General features: G+C 33.7%; 1 protein-coding gene across 1 annotated transcript; it reads left to right on the top strand.

Moving 5' to 3' along the window:
- The first annotated feature begins 18,239 nt into the window (after window positions 1-18,239).
- LOC102669803 (uncharacterized) lies at window positions 18,240-18,743 on the top strand. Its single transcript, XM_006574175.1, has 2 exons — window positions 18,240-18,332; window positions 18,414-18,743. The coding sequence occupies exons 1-2, from the start codon at window positions 18,240-18,242 to the stop codon at window positions 18,741-18,743; spliced, it is 423 nt and encodes a 140-aa protein (XP_006574238.1).
- The last annotated feature ends 1,360 nt before the right edge of the window (window positions 18,744-20,103 follow it).

Here is a 20,103-nt window from a genome sequence, read left to right as displayed (position 1 = left end):
CCCCAATTTCATAGAGTCTCAAATTGGTTTTCCAGTTTGCTGATGCTAAAAATTGGATCCGCAAATCAGGGTTCCATCAATTAGTCTATTAATCTTTGCGGCATCTTGAACACGATTGAAAGATCATTGTGTATGCTACATGAAGTTGTCATCTCCACATTTGTAAGTGTGAGCAAGGTCTCAAGTACTGTAGAGGCGTCCCTTACACTTTGGTCCTGCAGCTGCAACCCAACACTAAGTCCTAAGTCTTTGTTCTTGAGGAGGGTCTAAAGGAGTAAGTTGTGATTCACCAACACTTGATGCAACATCAGACCTAGCTTGAGATATTCTAGCCTCAAATTCTTCCTGTCATTCATTTACAATTATTATTTCATAAATATAATAAAAATTTTAAAGAATAAAAAAACATCTAAGATAATGGTCTCACATGTGTCTACCTAGATCTATCATCAACAAATTGACCAATATCCTTTTGTAAATGAGTTTATTGAAATACCTCATCTACGTATGTAGATCAAACAAGCTCCTTTGACTATTAACAAACATTATACTATAAACATTAAGTGGTAAATTAAACAAGTACAAAGAAGTATGTATTATAATTTTAATGCACATACCAAGCGAATGGCATGATCCTACAAGCTAATAGAACCACCTGTGTACATACACCCACCCTTTTCAGATGCCCGATTTTTTTTGTCCTGTTCACACGTGGAACGATACCCATGTGCATTCCAATGTGATAATAGATCATTCCAAACACGATCTGCAATCCAATATGGCCTTTTATTTTCATTTCGAGCATCCCTAAACATCTTAGAAAGTGTATGAAATGCTTTCGAATTAAAATCTTTCTTAATTTATTTCTCTTCCTCGGGTCTCTAGACCAATTTTCTCTAAAGTATGACAAAGTTATGAAATGTTACACAATTAGCAAAATACCAATTTTACAATTTCAAATCAAAGAAAACAAAATCAACATTATTATCCATTTCAACCATTGAACTAATTCATTAATAGAAGTATAAGTAACCTTAAAACGTTGGAAAAAAGTTCATGATGATCTTTTGGAATTACTCCCCATGTAGGCCATGGGTGACCAAATTTTTGCCTAATGGACAATGTGACAACCTTTGTTGCAACTTTAGATGGATGAAACCTAAATAGAAAAAATAATTCATGAAAAAGTAAAAGATCAAATGATGTATCATAAGTAATGATAATTATATAAATTTTATAATACTTATGCTCCATTAATAAGTGTAACCATAGGATGATCATTAAGAGAGGGGGTCTTCCATGGCCAAATTTGGAACGTCTTTATCAATAGGCATGTTGGCTACAGTCGGGGATGGGGATGGTGTGGATGTAGGTACCAGGGGCGGTTCATGTGCATCAATCAGGGATGGGGATGGTGTGGATGTAGGTACCGGGGACGGTCCATGTGCATCAAGATGAGATGAAAATGGTCTAACTTCAGTCGAAGGTGGAGATGTTGTAGTTGCAACATTAGAAGATCTGACTGGCATAGATACAATAGACAGGGTAGGGTAGATGATGGCTGACTATCTCTAGGTGGTAGTAGTCTAACCACATATCATTTTTTTTTCACTTGTCCCTTTCCCACTAGAGTCATGTGATGGGGGTCGGGGAAGGTCAACACCACCTGATGATATATCTATATATAGAAAAATAATATTACAAAAAATTAATCAAATAGAATATTAGGATGAATTAAAATTAGATAACTAATAGAAAAAAAAAAGATGTCACTAATAACAAACATGAATGTCTAATCCTCTTTAGAATTGTAAACTTCAAAGTCATCGTCTAATTCCCCTTCATTGTAGTGTTCAATATTATTTGATTCTCCAATCAAATTATTTGATTCTTCTTCATTTGTCAACAAATTAGCAGGGTCTACTTCTTCAACACCACCTGTTAAATCTTGCAATCCAGAAATATTTTCAACTTCAATGACTTCATTGACATGTGACATTTCTTCTACTTGGTAAGACACATTTTCTTGTACATTATCAGATTCTATGTAACCATTTGGCCTCGTTTTAATTGCAACACACCAACCATGCTTGTCCCTTCTTATTGCAAGATATGACACATAATGCACTTGCCTTACATTGTGTGCACTAATGAATGGGTCAAATAGATTATATCTTTTATCCATTCAAATTTCCACAGTGTCATATTTAGGATTCATTCTTGTTCCTCTACTCATTGGATCAAACTAGTGACCATAAAATAATACTACTCACTTAGGATAGCATGTAGTATTATACTCTAGCTCATACGTATGTTCAATGACCCAATAAAAATCATTTGTGCCTCATTCTGTAAGGTTGTTTACATGAACCCCACTATTTATCATATTTTCTCCTCAGTCCATGCTTGAGTATGGAATTTGTATCCATTGACAAAGTATGTGCGTCATTCTTTAACATAACATATAGGACCATATGATAAATCCTTTAAGTGTTGGTTTCTCACATTTATAGGCTTATTTATAACCTACAACTACAAAGAGCATGAACAGTTATATTTTATTTACCATAAAATAGAAAAATAAAAAATAAACTATAACATACATACTTGTTCCTGGAACCAAGTAAAAAAATTTGCATGTAGATTACGAGTAGAGGCATTTGATTGGGATTGCAAGAATGAGCTGTCCAAATATAATGTGTGGCAGGTAAAAATTTGGAGTATAATGCAATTGACAACAATAATTATCGAAACCAAAAGGGCACAAATGGTCCAACTTACTCAAGGTATGGCTTAACTTTGGCACAGTTAATCAACACATGAACATGGGTCGAGTCTTTCTCTTCATCAGTTAACCAGAAAATGAACTCCTTCCCAGAAGGATGACCTTGCTGGTCAAACATTGATAACATTGGTGGACACCTTTCAGTTTCAATTGAAATTTGATTCCAAATATTTTGTGGCGACAACATAAAGTTATTCAAATAATGAGAACCAAAATGAGTTGTCTCACGTGTAGAAGCAAATGACTTTGATGTGTTGATGATGATCATGATGATTTGATGCAAATGCGCTTTTCAAGTTTAATTCAAGACAATGATTCAAGAATACAAGACACAACATCAAAATGATCACTAGTATTTTAGGAAGGGAATTCCTAATTGAAATAGCAAAAGGTTTGGCCATGTAATTTAAGTTAAAAAGTCTTTTTCAAGAGATTTACTCTCTGGTAATCGATTACCAGAGGATGTAATCGATTACCAGTGGCCAAAAATGGTTTACAACATCTATTAAAATTTGAATTCAAATTTTAGTCTGTGTAATCGATTACACAATATTGGTAATCGATTACCAGCAGTTAATAAACGTTTTAATTCAAATTTTAAAACTTGTAATCAATTACACAAATCCTGTAATCGATTACCAGAGGAGATTTTCAGAAAATTATTTCTAAGAGTCACATCTTTTCAAATGGTTTTTACATGGCCACCAAAGGTCTATATATATGTGACTTGCAACACGAATTTGCTCAGAGTTTTTCTTAACAAAAAGTCTTATTCTCTCAAAGAGCAAAAACATTTCATCCTCTTAAGAATTCCTTGGCCAATACACTTGCAATTCAATAAGGAATTAATTGAGTGCTCAAATTGTACAATCTATCTCTTTCAAGAGAGATTTATTCTTTTCTTCTTTCAAAATTCTCAAAGGGGATTGAGAGACCAAGGGTCTCTTGTTGTAAAGAAATCTGAACACAAAGGAAGGATTGTCCTTGTGTGTTCAAAACTTGTAAAAGGATTTTACAAGATAGTGGAACTCTCAAGTGGGTTGCTTGGGAACTGGACGTAGGCACAAGGGTGTGGCCGAACCAGTATAAATATGAGTTTGCACTTTCTCTTCCCTTAAAATCGTTTATTTATTATTGCTTTATATTTATATTCAGATTGTTCTATTTGCATCATTATTGAAGAGTTCATTTTTAAGGGAACTTGCAACTTGCATTGAAATTGAAATAGAATTTTAATTGGGGAAATAGTTTGCAATATCTTAATTCAACCCCCCTTCTTAAGATATATGAGGCCACTTGTCTGACAAGTGGTATTAGAGCTTCATTCTTGTATAAAGTTTAGAAGCTTCAAGAATAATGGCCTCAGCAAACTTCTTATTTCCAGAAGGAAATTCAATCAATAGACCTCTAATCTTTAATGGAGAGGGTTACCACTACTGGAAAACCCGAATGCAAATTTTTATTGAGGCAATAGACTTAAACATTTGGGAAGCCATAGAAATAGGGCCTTATATACCCACCACAGTAGAAAGAACCACAATAGATGGAAGCATAACAAGTGGAAGCACAACAATAGAAAAACCTAGAGATAGATGGTCTGAAGAGGATAGAAGATGAGTACAATATAATTTAAAAGCCAAAAACATAATTACATCTGCCCTGGGAATGGATGAATATTTCAGGGTTTCAAATTGTAAGAGTGCTGAGGAAATGTGAAACACTCTACAAGTAACACATGAAGGCACAACAGATGTTAAAAGATCTAGGATAAACACATTAACTCATGAATATGAACTATTTAGGATGAATGCAAATGAAAGCATTCAAGACATGCAAAAGAGGTTCACACATATAGTAAATCATCTTGTAGCCTTAGGGAAAGATTTTCAAAATGAAGATCGCATAAACAAAGTATTAAGATGTCTAAGCAGAGAATGACAACCTAAAGTAACAGCCATTACTGAATCAAGAGATTTATCTAACATGACTCTTGCTACTCTATTAGGAAAGTTACAGGAACACGAAATGGAATTGTTGAGATTAAATCAACATGAAGAAAATGAAAAGAAAAAGAAGGGAATTGCTCTTAAAGCCTCATCTTCAATCCAAGAAGAAAGTGATAAGGAAATTGATCTAGATGAAGATGATGATCTTAGCCTTTTTGTAAAAAGGTTCAACAAGTTTCTGAAAGTCAAAGGAAGTCAAAGGCGACCAAATTTTAAATCTAAAAGAAGGACATAAATTTCATCTTCTACTCCAAAATGCTTTGAATGCAATCAACATGGACATCTGAGGGTTGATTGTCCTATCTTCAAGAAAAAGATGGAGAAATCTGAAAAGAAAAATGTTAGTGAAAAGAAAATGAAGAAAGCGTACATCACATGGGAAGACAATGATATGGAATCTTCTGGAGATTCAGAAAATGAAGAGATAAACCTCTGTCTAATGACTAAAAGTTATGAAAGCGATGAAGAGGTAACATCTTCAAATAACTTATCCATTTCTTTTGATGAATTACAAGATGCATTTGCTGATTTGCATAAAGAGTCAATCAAACTTGCAAAGTTAGTTTCATCTTCTAAGAAAACAATTTCAGATTTAGAAAATGAAATTTCAAAATTAAATAAAGAATTTGATCATCTTAGAACTGAAGTCTCAATTTCTAAATCAAATGAAAAAGTTTATATCTCTACTATTTCTGACAAGAAAATATCTGATTCTTGTAGTTGTTGTGGAAAATATGAAAAAGAAATTAAAGATTTGAAAAACTCACTTGCAAAATTTTCTTATAGTAAAAATAATTTAGATGACATATTAGGAAAACAAAGATGTGTCTTTAATAAGGTTGGAATAGGATATAAACCTGAAAAACAAAAAAAAATTCATAAAAACCTCTTTGCTTCCATACAAAAATATAATTCTAGTTCTATCACTTTTTTTTATTGTGGAAGAAAAGGGCATGGCACATCTACTTGTTATTTTAAGAAAAACTACAACAACATTAAAATGATATGGGTCCCAAAAGTATCTTCAGTCTACACTAACACACAAGGACCCAATAAAGTTTGGGTACCTAAGTCAAAAACTTGATCATGTAGGTGTCTTTGAGGAAGGAATGGTACATAGATAGCGGATGTTCAAAACATATGACTGCAGATGCATCAAAGTTTACACATATCTCTCCCAAGAAAAGTGGGCATGTAACTTATGGTGACAACAACAAAGGTAAAATCCTTAGAGGGTGTAAAATAGGTACAAATTCTTCAAACTCCATTGAAAATGTTTTACTTGTTGAAGGTCTTAAGCACAACCTACTTAGTGTTAGTCAATTATGTGACAAAGGCTATCTAGTATCATTTGATTCTCAAAAATGTCTTATAGAACATAAGCATGACACTAATATAAAGCATGTAGGATATAGAGTCAACAATGTATATATGATAGACTTAAGCCTAAAACTAGATAACAATCATTGTTTTCTTAGCAAAGATGATGATCCATGGTTATGGCATAAAAGAATTGCTCACATAAACATGGATCACTTAAACAAATTAATTTCAAAAGATTTAGTAGTTGGTTTGCCTAAATTAAAATTTGAAAAAGATAGGCTATGTGATGCATGTCAAAAGGGAAAACAAACTAGAGTCTCATTCAAACCCAAAAATATTGTTTCAACTACTCAACCCTTACAATTATTGCATATGGATTTATTTGGTCCATCTAGAACCATGAGTTTTGGAGGAAATTAATATGCTCTTGTCATAGTTGATGATTTCTCTACATATACATGGACATTATTCATTACTCACAAAAGTGATGCATTCCAAGCATTTAGGAAACTTGCTAAAGTTATACAAAACAAGAAAAATCTTACGATTGCATCCATTACAAGTGATCATGGGGGTGAATTTGAAAACAAAGATTTTGAATTATTTTGTGATGAACATAGTATTGAGCATAATTTTTCAGCACCTAGAACCCTTCAACAAAATGGAGTTGTTGAGAGGGAAAATAGGTCATTGGAAGAAATTGCTAGAACTTTATTAAATGATACTTCTCTTCCAAAATATTTTTGGGCTGAAGCCGTCAATACTGCATGTTACATCATGAATAGGGCCTTAATAAGATCCATTTTAAAGGAAACCCCATATGAGTTATATAATGGTAGAAAACCTAATATTTCACATCTTCATGTTTTTGGTTGCAAATGTTTTGTGCTTAATAATGGTAAAGATAATCTAGGAAAATTTGATGCAAAATCTGATGAAGGCATCTTTTTTGGATATTCATTTCAAAGTAAAGCATATAGAATATATAACAAAAAGAACTATGAGTATTGAAGAATCCATTCATGTTTCTTTTGATGAATCTAATGCTATTTTATCAAGAAAGAATATACTAGATGATATTGTAGAATCTTTAGAACAAATTCATATTCATGGACAAGATTCTAAAGGAAAAGGGAAAGGAAGCAATGAAGATCCTCAAGAAGAAGCAAAATCAAATGATGAACTTCCAAAAGCATGGAAAGCCTCAAAAGATCATCCCCTCGACAACATTATTGGTGATATCTCAAAAGGGGTAACAACTAGACATTCTCTTAAAGAATTATGCAATAATATGGCTTTTGTATCTATGATTGAACCTAAAAATATAAAAGAAACCATAATAGATGATAATTGGATAATTGCTATGCAAGAAGAACTGAATCAATTTGAAAGAAACAATGTGTGGGAACTTATTGAGAAACCTAAAAACTATCCCATCATAGGAACAAAATGGGTATTTAGAAAAAGTTAGATGAACATGGAATAATCGTTAGAAATAAGGCTAAATTAGTTGCAAAAGGATATAATCAAGAAGAAGGTATAGATTATGAAGAAACATATGCTCTAGTTGCTAGATTAGAAGCCATTAGAATGCTCTTAGCATATGCATCCATAATGAATTTTAAGCTTTATCAAATGGATGTTAAAAGTGCTTTTCTAAATGGCTTAATTCAAGAAGAAGTATATGTTGAACAACCACCAGTTTTTGAAATATTGGATAAGCCAAATCATGTCTTTAAATTGAAAAAGGCTTTATATGGCTAGAAATAAGCCCCTAGGGCTTGGTACGAGCGTCTAAGTAAGTTCCTTTTAGAAAAGGACTTCTCTAGAGGAAAAGTGGATACTACTCTTTTCATAAAGAGAAAATCACATGATATTTTATTAGTTCAAATTTATGTTGATGATATTATTTTTGGATCCACTAATGAATTATTGTGCAAGGAATTCTCTCATGACATGCAAAGTGAGTTTGAAATGTCAATGATGTGAGAACTTAATTTCTTTCTTGGATTGCAAATTAAACAAACCAAGGATGGTATCTTTGTCAATCAATCCAAGTATTGCAAAGAGTTAATCCACAAATTCGGCATGGAAAATGCTAAGCACATGGCTACACCAATGAGCACTGCTTGCTATCTAGATAAAGATGAAATCGGTCAGTCAATAGATGTTAAGCAATATCGAGGTATGATCGGATCACTTCTTTATTTATCTGCTAGCAGACCTGATATAATGTTTAGTCTGTGTATGTGTGCTAGATTTCAATCAAATCCCAAACAATCACATCTTAGTGCTGTTAAAAGAATCGTAAGATATTTAGTAGGCACTATGAATGTAGGCTTATGGTATCCTAGAGATTCCACATGCACATTAATTGGATATTCTGATTCAGACTTTGCCGGTTCTAAAACAGATAGAAAGAGCACAAGTGGAACTTGTCAGTTCATTGGATCTGCTCTAGTCTCTTGGCATAGTAAGAAACAAAATAGTGTTGCATTATCCACTGCAAAAGTGGAATATATTTCTGCCGGCAATTGTTGTGCACAAATCTTATGGATGAAGCAATAACTTTCTGACTATGGAATCCTTATTGACCATATACCTATTAGATGTGATAATACAAGTGCAATTAATCTTTCCAAAAATCCAGTTCAACACTCTAGAACTAACCATATAAAAATTAGGCACCATTTTCTAAGAGATCATGTTCTAAAGGGAGATTGTGTGTTATAGTTTATTGATACAAAGAATCAACTTGTTGATATCTTCACAAAACCTCTCCCCATAGAAACATTCTTCTCTATTAGAAGGGAATTAGGCCTCTTAGATGTTAGTGATTTAGATAAATAAGGATTGATTGATTGATTTATTTTTATGATTGATTGTTTGTGTTAAGTATGTTACTTTGCTTGATTTTGTTTAAATTCTTGTTATTATGATAGGCTTTATGCATTATTGTGTGTTTGATGTTTGAATGATTGAATTAAATGCATTAGTAGTGATGATTGATAGTAATAGATGTATTTAGCATAGACATAGGTAATTTTTAGAGGAACTAGCCTAGTTTATGCTCTGGTAATCGATTACCATTCAGTGTAATCGATTACACAAGAGCAGGCAGCCTGTAATCGATTACAACATCCTGTAATCGATTACCAAAAGGCTTACTACTCCTGTAATTGATTACCATACCTTGTAATCGATTACACCTCATCCTCCTCTATAAATACCTTTGAAACCAGTCACACTGCGCAACCTCACTCTCGTTCTCGTGCCTCCTTCATCCCTAATCTTCAAATTCTCATATCTTCCTCAATTCTTCACCAAAACACGTCCCGTAAACCCCAATCTTCCTCATTTTCACTCCTCTTTCGATTCCACTGATTGAAATTCACTTAAACTTTCTCAAATGGCAGAATCGTCGAAGAAGAGAAAGGGATCATCCTCCACCACCGCTGCTGCAGGCCATCGCCGCCACGGACCATCTGAAGCACCCACAACACCTATCCATCCTTCCTTATAATCTCCAAGATCATCCACTATGTTTTCTTCTGATGAACAACGTCTACGGTACCTTTCTCAATTTTCTTCTAGGATCATTTTAGACCCTAAGTACCTAGACATAGATTTTTTCAATGATGAGACATTTGATTGTTATCAAGTATTTCAAAATTTTGGCTTGGTTGATTTCATGTCTTTAAAATTGCCTTATTATCCTAAACTTGTCAAAGTCTTTTACTGCAATTTAAAAATTTAGGATGGCATTATTTCTTCTGAGGTGCATGGTATTTCCATGATCATTGATCAATCTTTGTTCTTTTCTTTGACTAAATTACCCAGTCAAGGTGCACCTTTTGAGGGCACCATTGTTGATGACTGGAAATTTGATTATTCTAGTCATGATGCTCGCCGTATGGTTTGTAATGACCAGGCTGAAATGACCGGTAGATTGCTGGCCGGATCATTGACCTTTGATAATTGCATCATGCACTACATTATTGTTAGAATTTTGCTTCCCCGGTCTTCAAATTTGGCTCAAGCCTCTGAGGAGGACTTGATTTTGATGTGGGCTTTCCTTACCGGTCGTCAGATCGACTGGGCTCACTTGGTTCGGTACCGAATGCATAAGGCATTACGGGCCAATGCACCTCTCCCTTACCCTCAATTGGTCACTTTGTTTCTCCGTCATTTTCAAATTCCACTTGATGATGAACCTTTTGTTCAAGTCAAACGTTACTTTGCTATTGGTGCTGGGGCAGTCACTTCATTTGGATACCGTAAGGATCGGAATGGTCAATGGCTGAAAAAAGATGCACTTCCTCCACAAGATGAGCGTACTCCTTTTCCGAGTTACGGGGTCTTTGTACTTATGTTGGTGAACATTTTGACTCTTTGGATAATCACTTTGCCGGAATGGATATCCGTCTCACACAGCTTGAAGAAGATGTTGGTTATATTCGTCAGAGCTTCGATCTTCCACCACCACCTCCACCTTCTTAGAGTTTAGTTTATAATTTTCTTTTTAAGCCGTGTATTTTGGCTATGGTATTTAAGTTATCATTTTCTGCACTTTATTTATCTTTTGGTATTTGGACTTTAGTCTTTTATGATTGGATTTTATGTGGTTTTGAATTATGACTGTTTGGATTATATTTTGGTTATGACTTATTTATGATTTTGGTTGGTTATGACTGTTTGGATTATATTTTGTTCACTTCATTATATTATCTATTATTGATTCCCACCAACTTTGGCTTTTTGATGTTGCCAAAGGGGGAGAAAAATGGGGTGGCAGAAAAGCTTAGAAAAAGCTTAGAAATCAAGTGATCACCAATTCCAAAACATAGGGGGAGTGAACGCAATATATTATGCATATACATTGCTTGCTTGTATCTTGATTTCAGGACTTAAATTGTCATCATCAAAAAGGGGGAGATTGTAGAAGCAAATGACTTTGATGTTTTGATGATGATCATGATGATTTGATGCAAATGTGCTTTTCAAGTTTAATTCAAGACAATGATTCAAGAATACAAGACACAACATCAAGATGATCACTAGTATTTAAGGAAGGGAATTCCTAATTGAAATAACAAAAGGTTTGGCCATGTAATTTAAGTTAAAAAGTCTTTTTCAAGAGATTTACTCTCTGGTAATCGATTACCAGAGGATGTAATCGATTACCAGTGGCCAAAAATGGTTTACAACAGCTATTAAAATTTGAATTCAAATTTTAGTCTGTGTAATCGATTATACAATATTGGTAATCGATTACCAGCAGTTAATAAACGTTTTAATTCAAATTTTAAAACCTGTAATCAATTACACAAATCCTGTAATCGATTACCAGAGGAGATTTTCAGAAAATTATTTCTAAGAGTCACATCTTTTCAAATGGTTTTTACATGGCCACCAAAGGTCTATATATATGTGACTTGCAACACGAATTTGCTCAGAGTTTTTCATAACAAAAAGTCTTATTCTCTCAAAGAGCAAAAACATTTCATCCTCTTAAGAATTCCTTGGCCAATACACTTGCAATTCAATAAGGCATTAATTGAGTGCTCAAATTGTACAATCTATCTCTTTCAAGAGAGATTTATTCTTTTCTTCTTTCAAAATTCTCAAAGGGGATTGAGAGACCGAGGGTCTCTTGTTGTAAAGAAATCTGAACACAAAGGAAGGATTGTCCTTGTGTGTTCAAAACTTGTAAAAGGATTTTACAAGATAGTGGAACTCTCAAGTGGGTTGCTTGGGGACTGGACGTAGGCACAAGGGTGTGGCTGAACCAGTATAAATATGAGTTTGCACTTTCTCTTCCCTTAAACTCGTTTATTTATTATTGCTTTATATTTATATTCAGATTGTTCTATTTGAATCATTATTTAAGAGTTCATTTTTAAGGAACTTGCAACTTGCATTGAAATTGAAATAGAATTTTAATTGGGGAAATAGTTTGCAATATCTTAATTCAACCCCCCTTCTTAAGATATCTGAAGCCACTTGTTTGACATCACGATGTAAGTAAAACACTGAAATGGACGTTTCAACCTTGGCGTTATTTTTCAGTGCTTGTTTAGAATCACCCATGAATCTACAAATTTGCATAACCAAGTCATGAATGATGAGCATTAAACAAATGAATTTTAAAAAATACAATGATGATTTTACTACCTTTCAAATGGACACATCCATCTATATTGGACTGGTCCACCAAGTCTAGCTTCATATGCCAGATGAATAGGCAAATGTTCCATTGAATTGAAAAAACCAGTGGGGGAGAAATATTCTCTCCGACTTGCATAGAATGAATGAAAAATTTTGTTTCATTCTACTCAGGTGATCCTCCATCAAAGTTATAGAACACAAATCTTTGAAGAAATAACTTATTTTAATAAGTGGATTTAAGACATGGGGCAGCAATAAGATAAAAGCAATATGAAGTAAACACTCCATGAATACATGAAAATCATGGTTTTTCATCCCATGCATGGTTCCCTTATCAACATTGGCACATCTTGCCAAGTTGGAAGAATAACCATCTGGAATTCTTAGTTCTTTTATCCATTGACACACCAACTTAGTTTGGTCTACAATTAAAGTGTAATTTGCTTTTGGCTTTAAGAACTTCCTATTAGCCCTCGACTTCAGCTTATGGTCTTTTCGGCTACAATACAAAGCTAAGTCCATCCGAGTCTACTCATTGTCTTTTTGTCTTACCAATAACATTCATCACAGTGATGAATATGTTGTCAATTTTTTTTTCTCTATGTGCATAACATCAAGATTGTATCGCAACAAATTATCTTTCCAATATGGAAGATCCCAAAAGATACTTCTTTTGCCCAATGATGCCACTCCCCATATCCATGTATTGTTAGTGGTGGCAGACCAATTGCTATGTATTTTGGCAAATCCCTAATCCTAAGCCAAACTTGTGTGGGTGTCAACATACGTGAGGGCTCATCCCTTTCTAATTCCCCTTTTTTTGAAGGCATTTTTGTTCCTCCTAAATGCATGATCACTGTAACACCCTCTACCCCGACACACATATAAATAAGAAAAACATATAAAAATGTGAAATTAAATAAAATGATTTTATTCAATTAAAGGAAATCATGTGAGTAAAAAGGTCACATTCGCTTTAATATTACCAAATAAAACTTATTAAAAACATATCTGGCTCAGAGCAAGACCGTCAAAGTTTACAAAAGAAATTTTGTTGAATCAGTGAGTAAAATAAAATAAAATAACATCATGCAATTAAAATAAAAACTCATCCCCAGTGTCATATCTTATCAGAGCATTGTGTCCTGTCATCCTCTAACATGAGGTTCTTTAAAGTCATCCACTTAGTCATCTGCTCCCATGAACACAAGGTCTGAGATCATCATAGGATCCAAACACAAATAGCACACAGGGAGTGAGTTATCACATTTCTAAAAATACAAATAAACAAAGACATGATCAAAATAACTTATAGAAGTATTTATAACATAGCTTAACTTAATACAATCTACATCACTTCATCACTTTATCATTTAAAATTCATTTTTCAATCACCAATCACATTACACATGAATCACACACTCAGGTCAAGACATAATAATACTCATCAATTTCATAATAAACAATTAGCAGGCGTTATGCAACAATTATACTAAGACTCAAGCCTATATGCAATGTGATACCATGTCAGTGAAAAACCACATTGGGACGGTTAGGAGTACATAAAAGAACACACCACACAATGGGTATGTCAGCTCACTCTCACTAAGAAAAATCATAAGGTGACTAGACAGGGTCACTCTATTTTGTGAGAATGCTCCAATCATTTGGGATCAACATAGACTTAAAAGAGCACTCAAACCGAGTGTCTTTACCCCCAAGGCCTAGACTCTAAAGAATCCATTAGGGCCTCACCTTCCTGATTCAAGTCCAACCCCTAAAACAATTTTTGCACGCAGACACTACTCATGAATTATACAATACCCACGACCTCACACTTGTGTTTCAAACACGTTTAACACATTGTGCTACAATTTAACACTGTAGGTTCCTAACTAGGAATCCTACACTTTCCCTTTAACACTGGGTATAAACAATTTTCTCAAGGTAAATACTAGTCCGGTTATTGTATAATTCATAGTTCACAATACAAGTATTCTTACATCAAGTGTTAACCACACACTTATTCAAAATTAAATCTCATGTCCACAATTTAACATCTCATAATTTCACAATCCACCATCACATGTTTACGTGTATCTCACAAATTAACACATGTTCAACTTTGCACTTATACTCAATCTTAATAATAATGTTATCATCTCAATGCAACATGTTATCTCACAATTCATCACATATTCAATTTATCAATTACACATAATTTCATGATTCAAATATAACAATCTTGCAATTATAATCATACATGAATAATTACAATACAATAAACATCCCTAAATAAACTTCAATTTGATCCCCTAAGGATCCCTATGCATGTTCATTCTAACCCCAATTGCGATAAACTCATTCATTACCTCTAAGCGGGCTCACGGATGTAGTTCGATAGTGATAGCAACATCTCTAATGGTTCCACGAGACTCCTCAAGTTTTTCCTTTGATTGTTTTGCTAGGATTTCCAAGCTTTATAGAAAAGGAGAAGAGATTGTAGCCTCCATTTCATTGTCAAAGTGTGAGACTAATTTCTCTCTGCAAAAACATTGCTTCGCAAATCCCAACAGTGATGATATGCAAAAATGAGTTCCAAAGATGGTGTAAATTTTCACGATAATCCAACAGTTAGCAAGTCCGGTATCGTAGTTTTACAAGGACAACATTAGGTGTATGCAGGAAAAGAGAAAACTCAGTGCAAAGGACATTTCTTTAAACACAGACATTATCTCAAGAATCCCAATGGTGGTTGTGTGCGGATATAGGTTCCGAACATCTTTTTTAAATTTCACGATGATCCAATGAGTCTGGGATTGTCGTTCTACTAAGACATGTTTGAGTGTATACGGGAAAAAAAAGGGTTTTGGAAAATGAAGAAGGGAAAACCAATTTGAGAGGAAGAGAGAGTAGAGACGTGTCGTAAATGTAAAAAGTGACCTATTACATCTCTCTTTATCGCTAGGGTATTCTGGGCCTATTATTTACTCTATTTTTCTTTATTTTATCATTTTATATAAAGAAAAACTATTTTAGTCCCTGTCAAATGAATAAATAAAATATTTTTTTTATAAAAACATATATTTATTTTATTACTTTAAAACTATTATTTTAATTAATAAAATTATTTCTCTTATTTATTTAATTACAAAAATTTTATTATTTTCCTAAAATTCTATTTATTTTAAATAAAATCTTTTTTAATTTATTTCGTGAAAAATGGGATGTTACAATCACTTGGTAAGAGCCTACGAGTCAAACCATGAAGTTTTTCCCCCATTTGCCAACTAGAACGCCTTTGTGTCCTCCAAGCAATACAAACATGTCAATCTACTACGTCTCCCCCAACCAAACATGTCATAAGCAGGAAAATCATTAATAGTCCACATCAAAGCTACCCTCATCATGAAATTTTTCTTTCTTGAAATACCATAAGTGAGAACACCATTCCACAACTTTTTCATATCATCAATCAAAGGTTGTAAACAAGCATCAATACCAACTGTTGGATTAAATGGGCCTGGTACGACACAACTAAAAAACATATAAGGTTTAATCATACACATTTTTGGAAGAAGATTGTACGGGGTATCAATGATTGACCAACAAGAATAAGGTGAAGAGGATACTTGAATATATGGGTTAAACTCATCTGTGCATAAACCAAGTCACACATTTTGCGGATTAATAACAAAATCTGCATGTACCCGATCAAAGTGCTTCCAGACTTTACCATCAAAGGGATGGCGTAACATGCCCAAAGATCTTCTATTCTCATAGTGTCATATCATTCTGGCTTGCAGTTTGCATTGATGCAAACATTTTCTGCAATCTTGGTATTATAGGCAAATAGAACATCGTCTTTATTGGAAATGGTTTTTTATTACTATTTCCAATAGTCTTGGCACGATACCTGAGCTTGTTACAAACTTTGCATTCAGTTAACACTCCATTATTGTTATAATACAACATGCAGTCATCCATACAACAATCAATCCTCTTAGCCTCTAATCCCAACTTCAATACTAACCTCTTGGCATCATAATTTTATTTTGGCAAACACTCTTTTATCGGTGTTACATCCAAAAACATTTTTGAAATAAACTCTAAGCACCGATCGGGAACATTCCAATTGGACTTGCAAGCTAAAAGCCTCGCAGATATTGATAATTTTGCGTCTGATGCCCCTTCATACGATGACTTGTTCATCTCCATCAAAAAATTGTAAAATCTTTTAGTATCTTCATTTGGAGGTTCTTTCATATTATTTGAGTTTGGAGCTTCAAATTTCTTAGGTTGCTTAAGAGCATCACACACTATCTCTTCACCATGATCAATCCAAATCCAATAATTAGGCTTGAACCCATTTTTGGAAAGGTGAACTTTCACAAGTCTATCCTCCAAAATCCTATTACAATCACATTTAACACAAGGACATTTGATCCCCCCATCATTGTGATAATAATATTGCTAACTAGCTTTGCTTACAAATACTTCAACCCCTTCAACAAAAGACTCTTTCAAACCGTTTCTACCACTATATCATTTATTGTACATCCAACGATGATTCGAAAGAATATAGTTCATGCTCTATATATTTAAGAAAAAAATACGAATCACATACATAATCTTAGAGTGATCTCTATTATTAGTAGCAAGAATTCTAATAAGGCTTTAGGTGAAAAAAATCACATATATAGTGTTTGAGTTTCTAAATGAAGAAAGCATGGAATATAAATGACATAACTACAACCAGAAATATACTTGACACATTTAGAATACACAATTTCGAGCAACTAGAACAAAAAAACCACAAACTAACCTGAACAATGGAGCGTACGTGTGAGTAAGAGAGCGATCACCTAACACAATCTCATCTATGAACCTTGAGAGTAAGAGAGAAAGAAAAAAGTTTTAAAATGATTATCTATAAACTATCTAAAAATGCTTAATTGGAGAACTAAATTTCTAGCTATGCCACATGTATATATTTAAGAAAGAATTATAAAAAAGTTGTTCAAAAAATTGGAGAAATAAAACAGTAAATGAATTAAAAATCAGAAGTAAAAAAAGAAGTGAAAAGAAGATTGAGATGAAATACGTTAATATTGATATCTCAAATCACACACATTCACGGATTGATAGTTAAATTCCATTGCTTTACAAAATGATAAAATTTGTAGCATATATTTATTAACGAAAAAAGGAAAAAGAAAATAATTAAGCCAATGATTCTACTTATGTCTAGTGATTTGTTTTTATCAAAATTGTATAATAAACATATAATATGCTCAGTTAATTATTCATTAAATATATTTATTAAAGTAATATTTTATGAAAAAAATAGTCTTCTCACGCCAGTTGAAACAAAATACTAGTAAATTCCGAAAACACCCTTATGGTATTTTTGGTTATAAATAGCAGTAGTTTTTTTTTTTATTTTTGCAGCGCCATTTTTTTCTGTAAAATTTCCGTAAGTCAGTGTACGTTGCTTTCGTTAAGGGCCGTTTGGAAGTGTATTTGTTCTCCAGTGGTGTACGTGCGTTGGTGAGGAGTATACGGTGGATTTTGGTCAGTTTTCGTTGCCGGAGCAGAAGAGGTATGCGAAAAAGTTAGGGATTGGCGAATCCGTATGACCATACGGTTTTTTTGTTTGTTTTCAATTGTTAAATTAATTATTAATAATTTAGTTAAATTATGTTTTTAGTAATTTTTGTAATATTACATTGCTTAAAAATGAATATTCAAATGATTAATAATTAAATAAATTTATGAGATGTATTTTATTGAAGGATGTATTTATTAGATTAAATGACATTTTAATGAAAAAGTCCTGTAAAATATTTATTGTGTAAACAACTATATTTGTGTGAATTGAATTTGAATTTGTTGTTATTGAATTTGTTAAATTGTTTATTAAGATGGATGAAGACTAGTGGATGTATGATAGTATCATGTCTGACGAAGTTGAAATGAATGTCGAAAATGAGGAAGATGTTGGCGTTAAAGTTGATTGCTCTGATGCCTTTAATACTTCTGAGTTATTTGTGCAATTTGTTGTTGTTGGTACAGTAATTATATTACATAGATGTTTACTCATGGCAAACCTGATTTGAATTGTGTTGTAGTTGTTTGGTAGTCATGAGGAAGTTTTACAATGGGCTCTATCATTGACTCATGACATCGGCTTTATTGCCGTTATAATGAGGTCCGACACCAATACCGGTGTTCGAGGAAGAGCCTCATTTCTATTGATAGCTTGTGAAAGGAGTGGGCAGTATAGGCCTAAGAAACATAGTTTGGTAAGAGCATGCACTGGCAGTAGAAAATGTGGATGCCTATTTAAGTTGCCTGCGAAGCCAGTTTCGGGAGGAGAAGACTGGATGGTGAAGTTAATTTGTGGGATTCACAATCACGAAATGGCAAAGTCATTGTTTGGGCATCCATATGCAAGTTGACTGACAAAGGATGAGAAAAATGTTGTTGTCGATATGACGAAGTCCATGGTGAAGCCAATAAATATTTTGTTAACGTTGAAGGAGCACAATGATAGCAATTATACAACAATCAAACAAAATTACAATGTCAAACATGCTTACTGCTCTTCCATAAGAGGGAGTAACATCGAAATGCAACAATTGATGATGTTGCTTGATCGAGATCAGTATATTCACTAGCATAGGGTGAAGGATGATAATGTTGTACATGACTTGTTTTGGAGTCATCCGGATGCAATAAAGTTAACCAATTCTTGTAATTTGGTTTTCTTGATCGATAGTACCTACAAAACAAATAAGTACAAACTGTCGTTGCTTGATATTGTTGGTGTTACACCAACAAGAATGACATTCTCCGTTGGTTTTGCTTACTTGGAAGGAGAACGTCTTAATAATGTTGTTTGGGCTCTAGAGCGGTTTCAAGGTCTTTTCATGAGAGCAGATGCACTCCCCGGGGTTATTATGACTGACAGAGATTTGTCTTTGATGAATGCAGTGAAAATTGTATTCCTAGATGCTACGAACTTGCTATGTCGATTCCACATGGACAAGAATGTCAAGGCAAATGACAGAGATTTGTCTTTGATGAATGCAGTGAAAACTGTATTCTTGGATGCTACGAACTTGCTATGTCGATTCCACATTGACAAGAATGTCAAGGCAAAGTGCAAAACCCTGGTTGCTCAAAAGAATGCATGGGATTATGTGATGGAGGCTTGAGGGATTTTGGTTGACTATCCCAATAAGAGTTCTTTTGATGAATACCTTAAAAACTTTGAAATGGCTTGCTCTCCGTGGCCTATGTTTGTGGACTATGTGTGTCAAACATGGGTCATTCCACACAAAGAAAGATTTGTGAAAACATGGACAAACAAAGTGATGCATCTAGGAAACACAACCACTAACGGGTATGAATATTGATTTTTGTTTGTTTTCATTTGTTGAAGTGAATATTTAAATGAAAATGATGCGATTGTTTACATGTTTTTGTATATTTCATCTATAGGTTTGAGAGTGCTGATTGGTCACTAAAGAGACTCCTACAAAACTCTGTGGGTGACATATGCAGTGTTTGGGAGGCAGTGAATAATATGATGACACTTCAACACACCCAGATTAAAGCATCTTTTGAGACAAGCACGGACGTGGTTGGGCATGTGTTTAAAGTAACCTTGTACAAAAACTACTTGGCATGGTATCAAGGTACGCTTTAAATGAAATTGTTGTTGAGTATGAGTGTGTAGCGTATGTAAGCAAAAACCCTTCACGATGTGGATGTGTCATGAGGAGTACTCACGATCTTCCATGTGCATGTGAGTTG

Source organism: Glycine max, chromosome 1, assembly GCF_000004515.6.
Source record: "Glycine max cultivar Williams 82 chromosome 1, Glycine_max_v4.0, whole genome shotgun sequence".
Lineage (NCBI taxonomy): Eukaryota > Viridiplantae > Streptophyta > Magnoliopsida > Fabales > Fabaceae > Glycine > Glycine max.
This window is presented reverse-complemented; position numbering and strand designations above follow the sequence as displayed.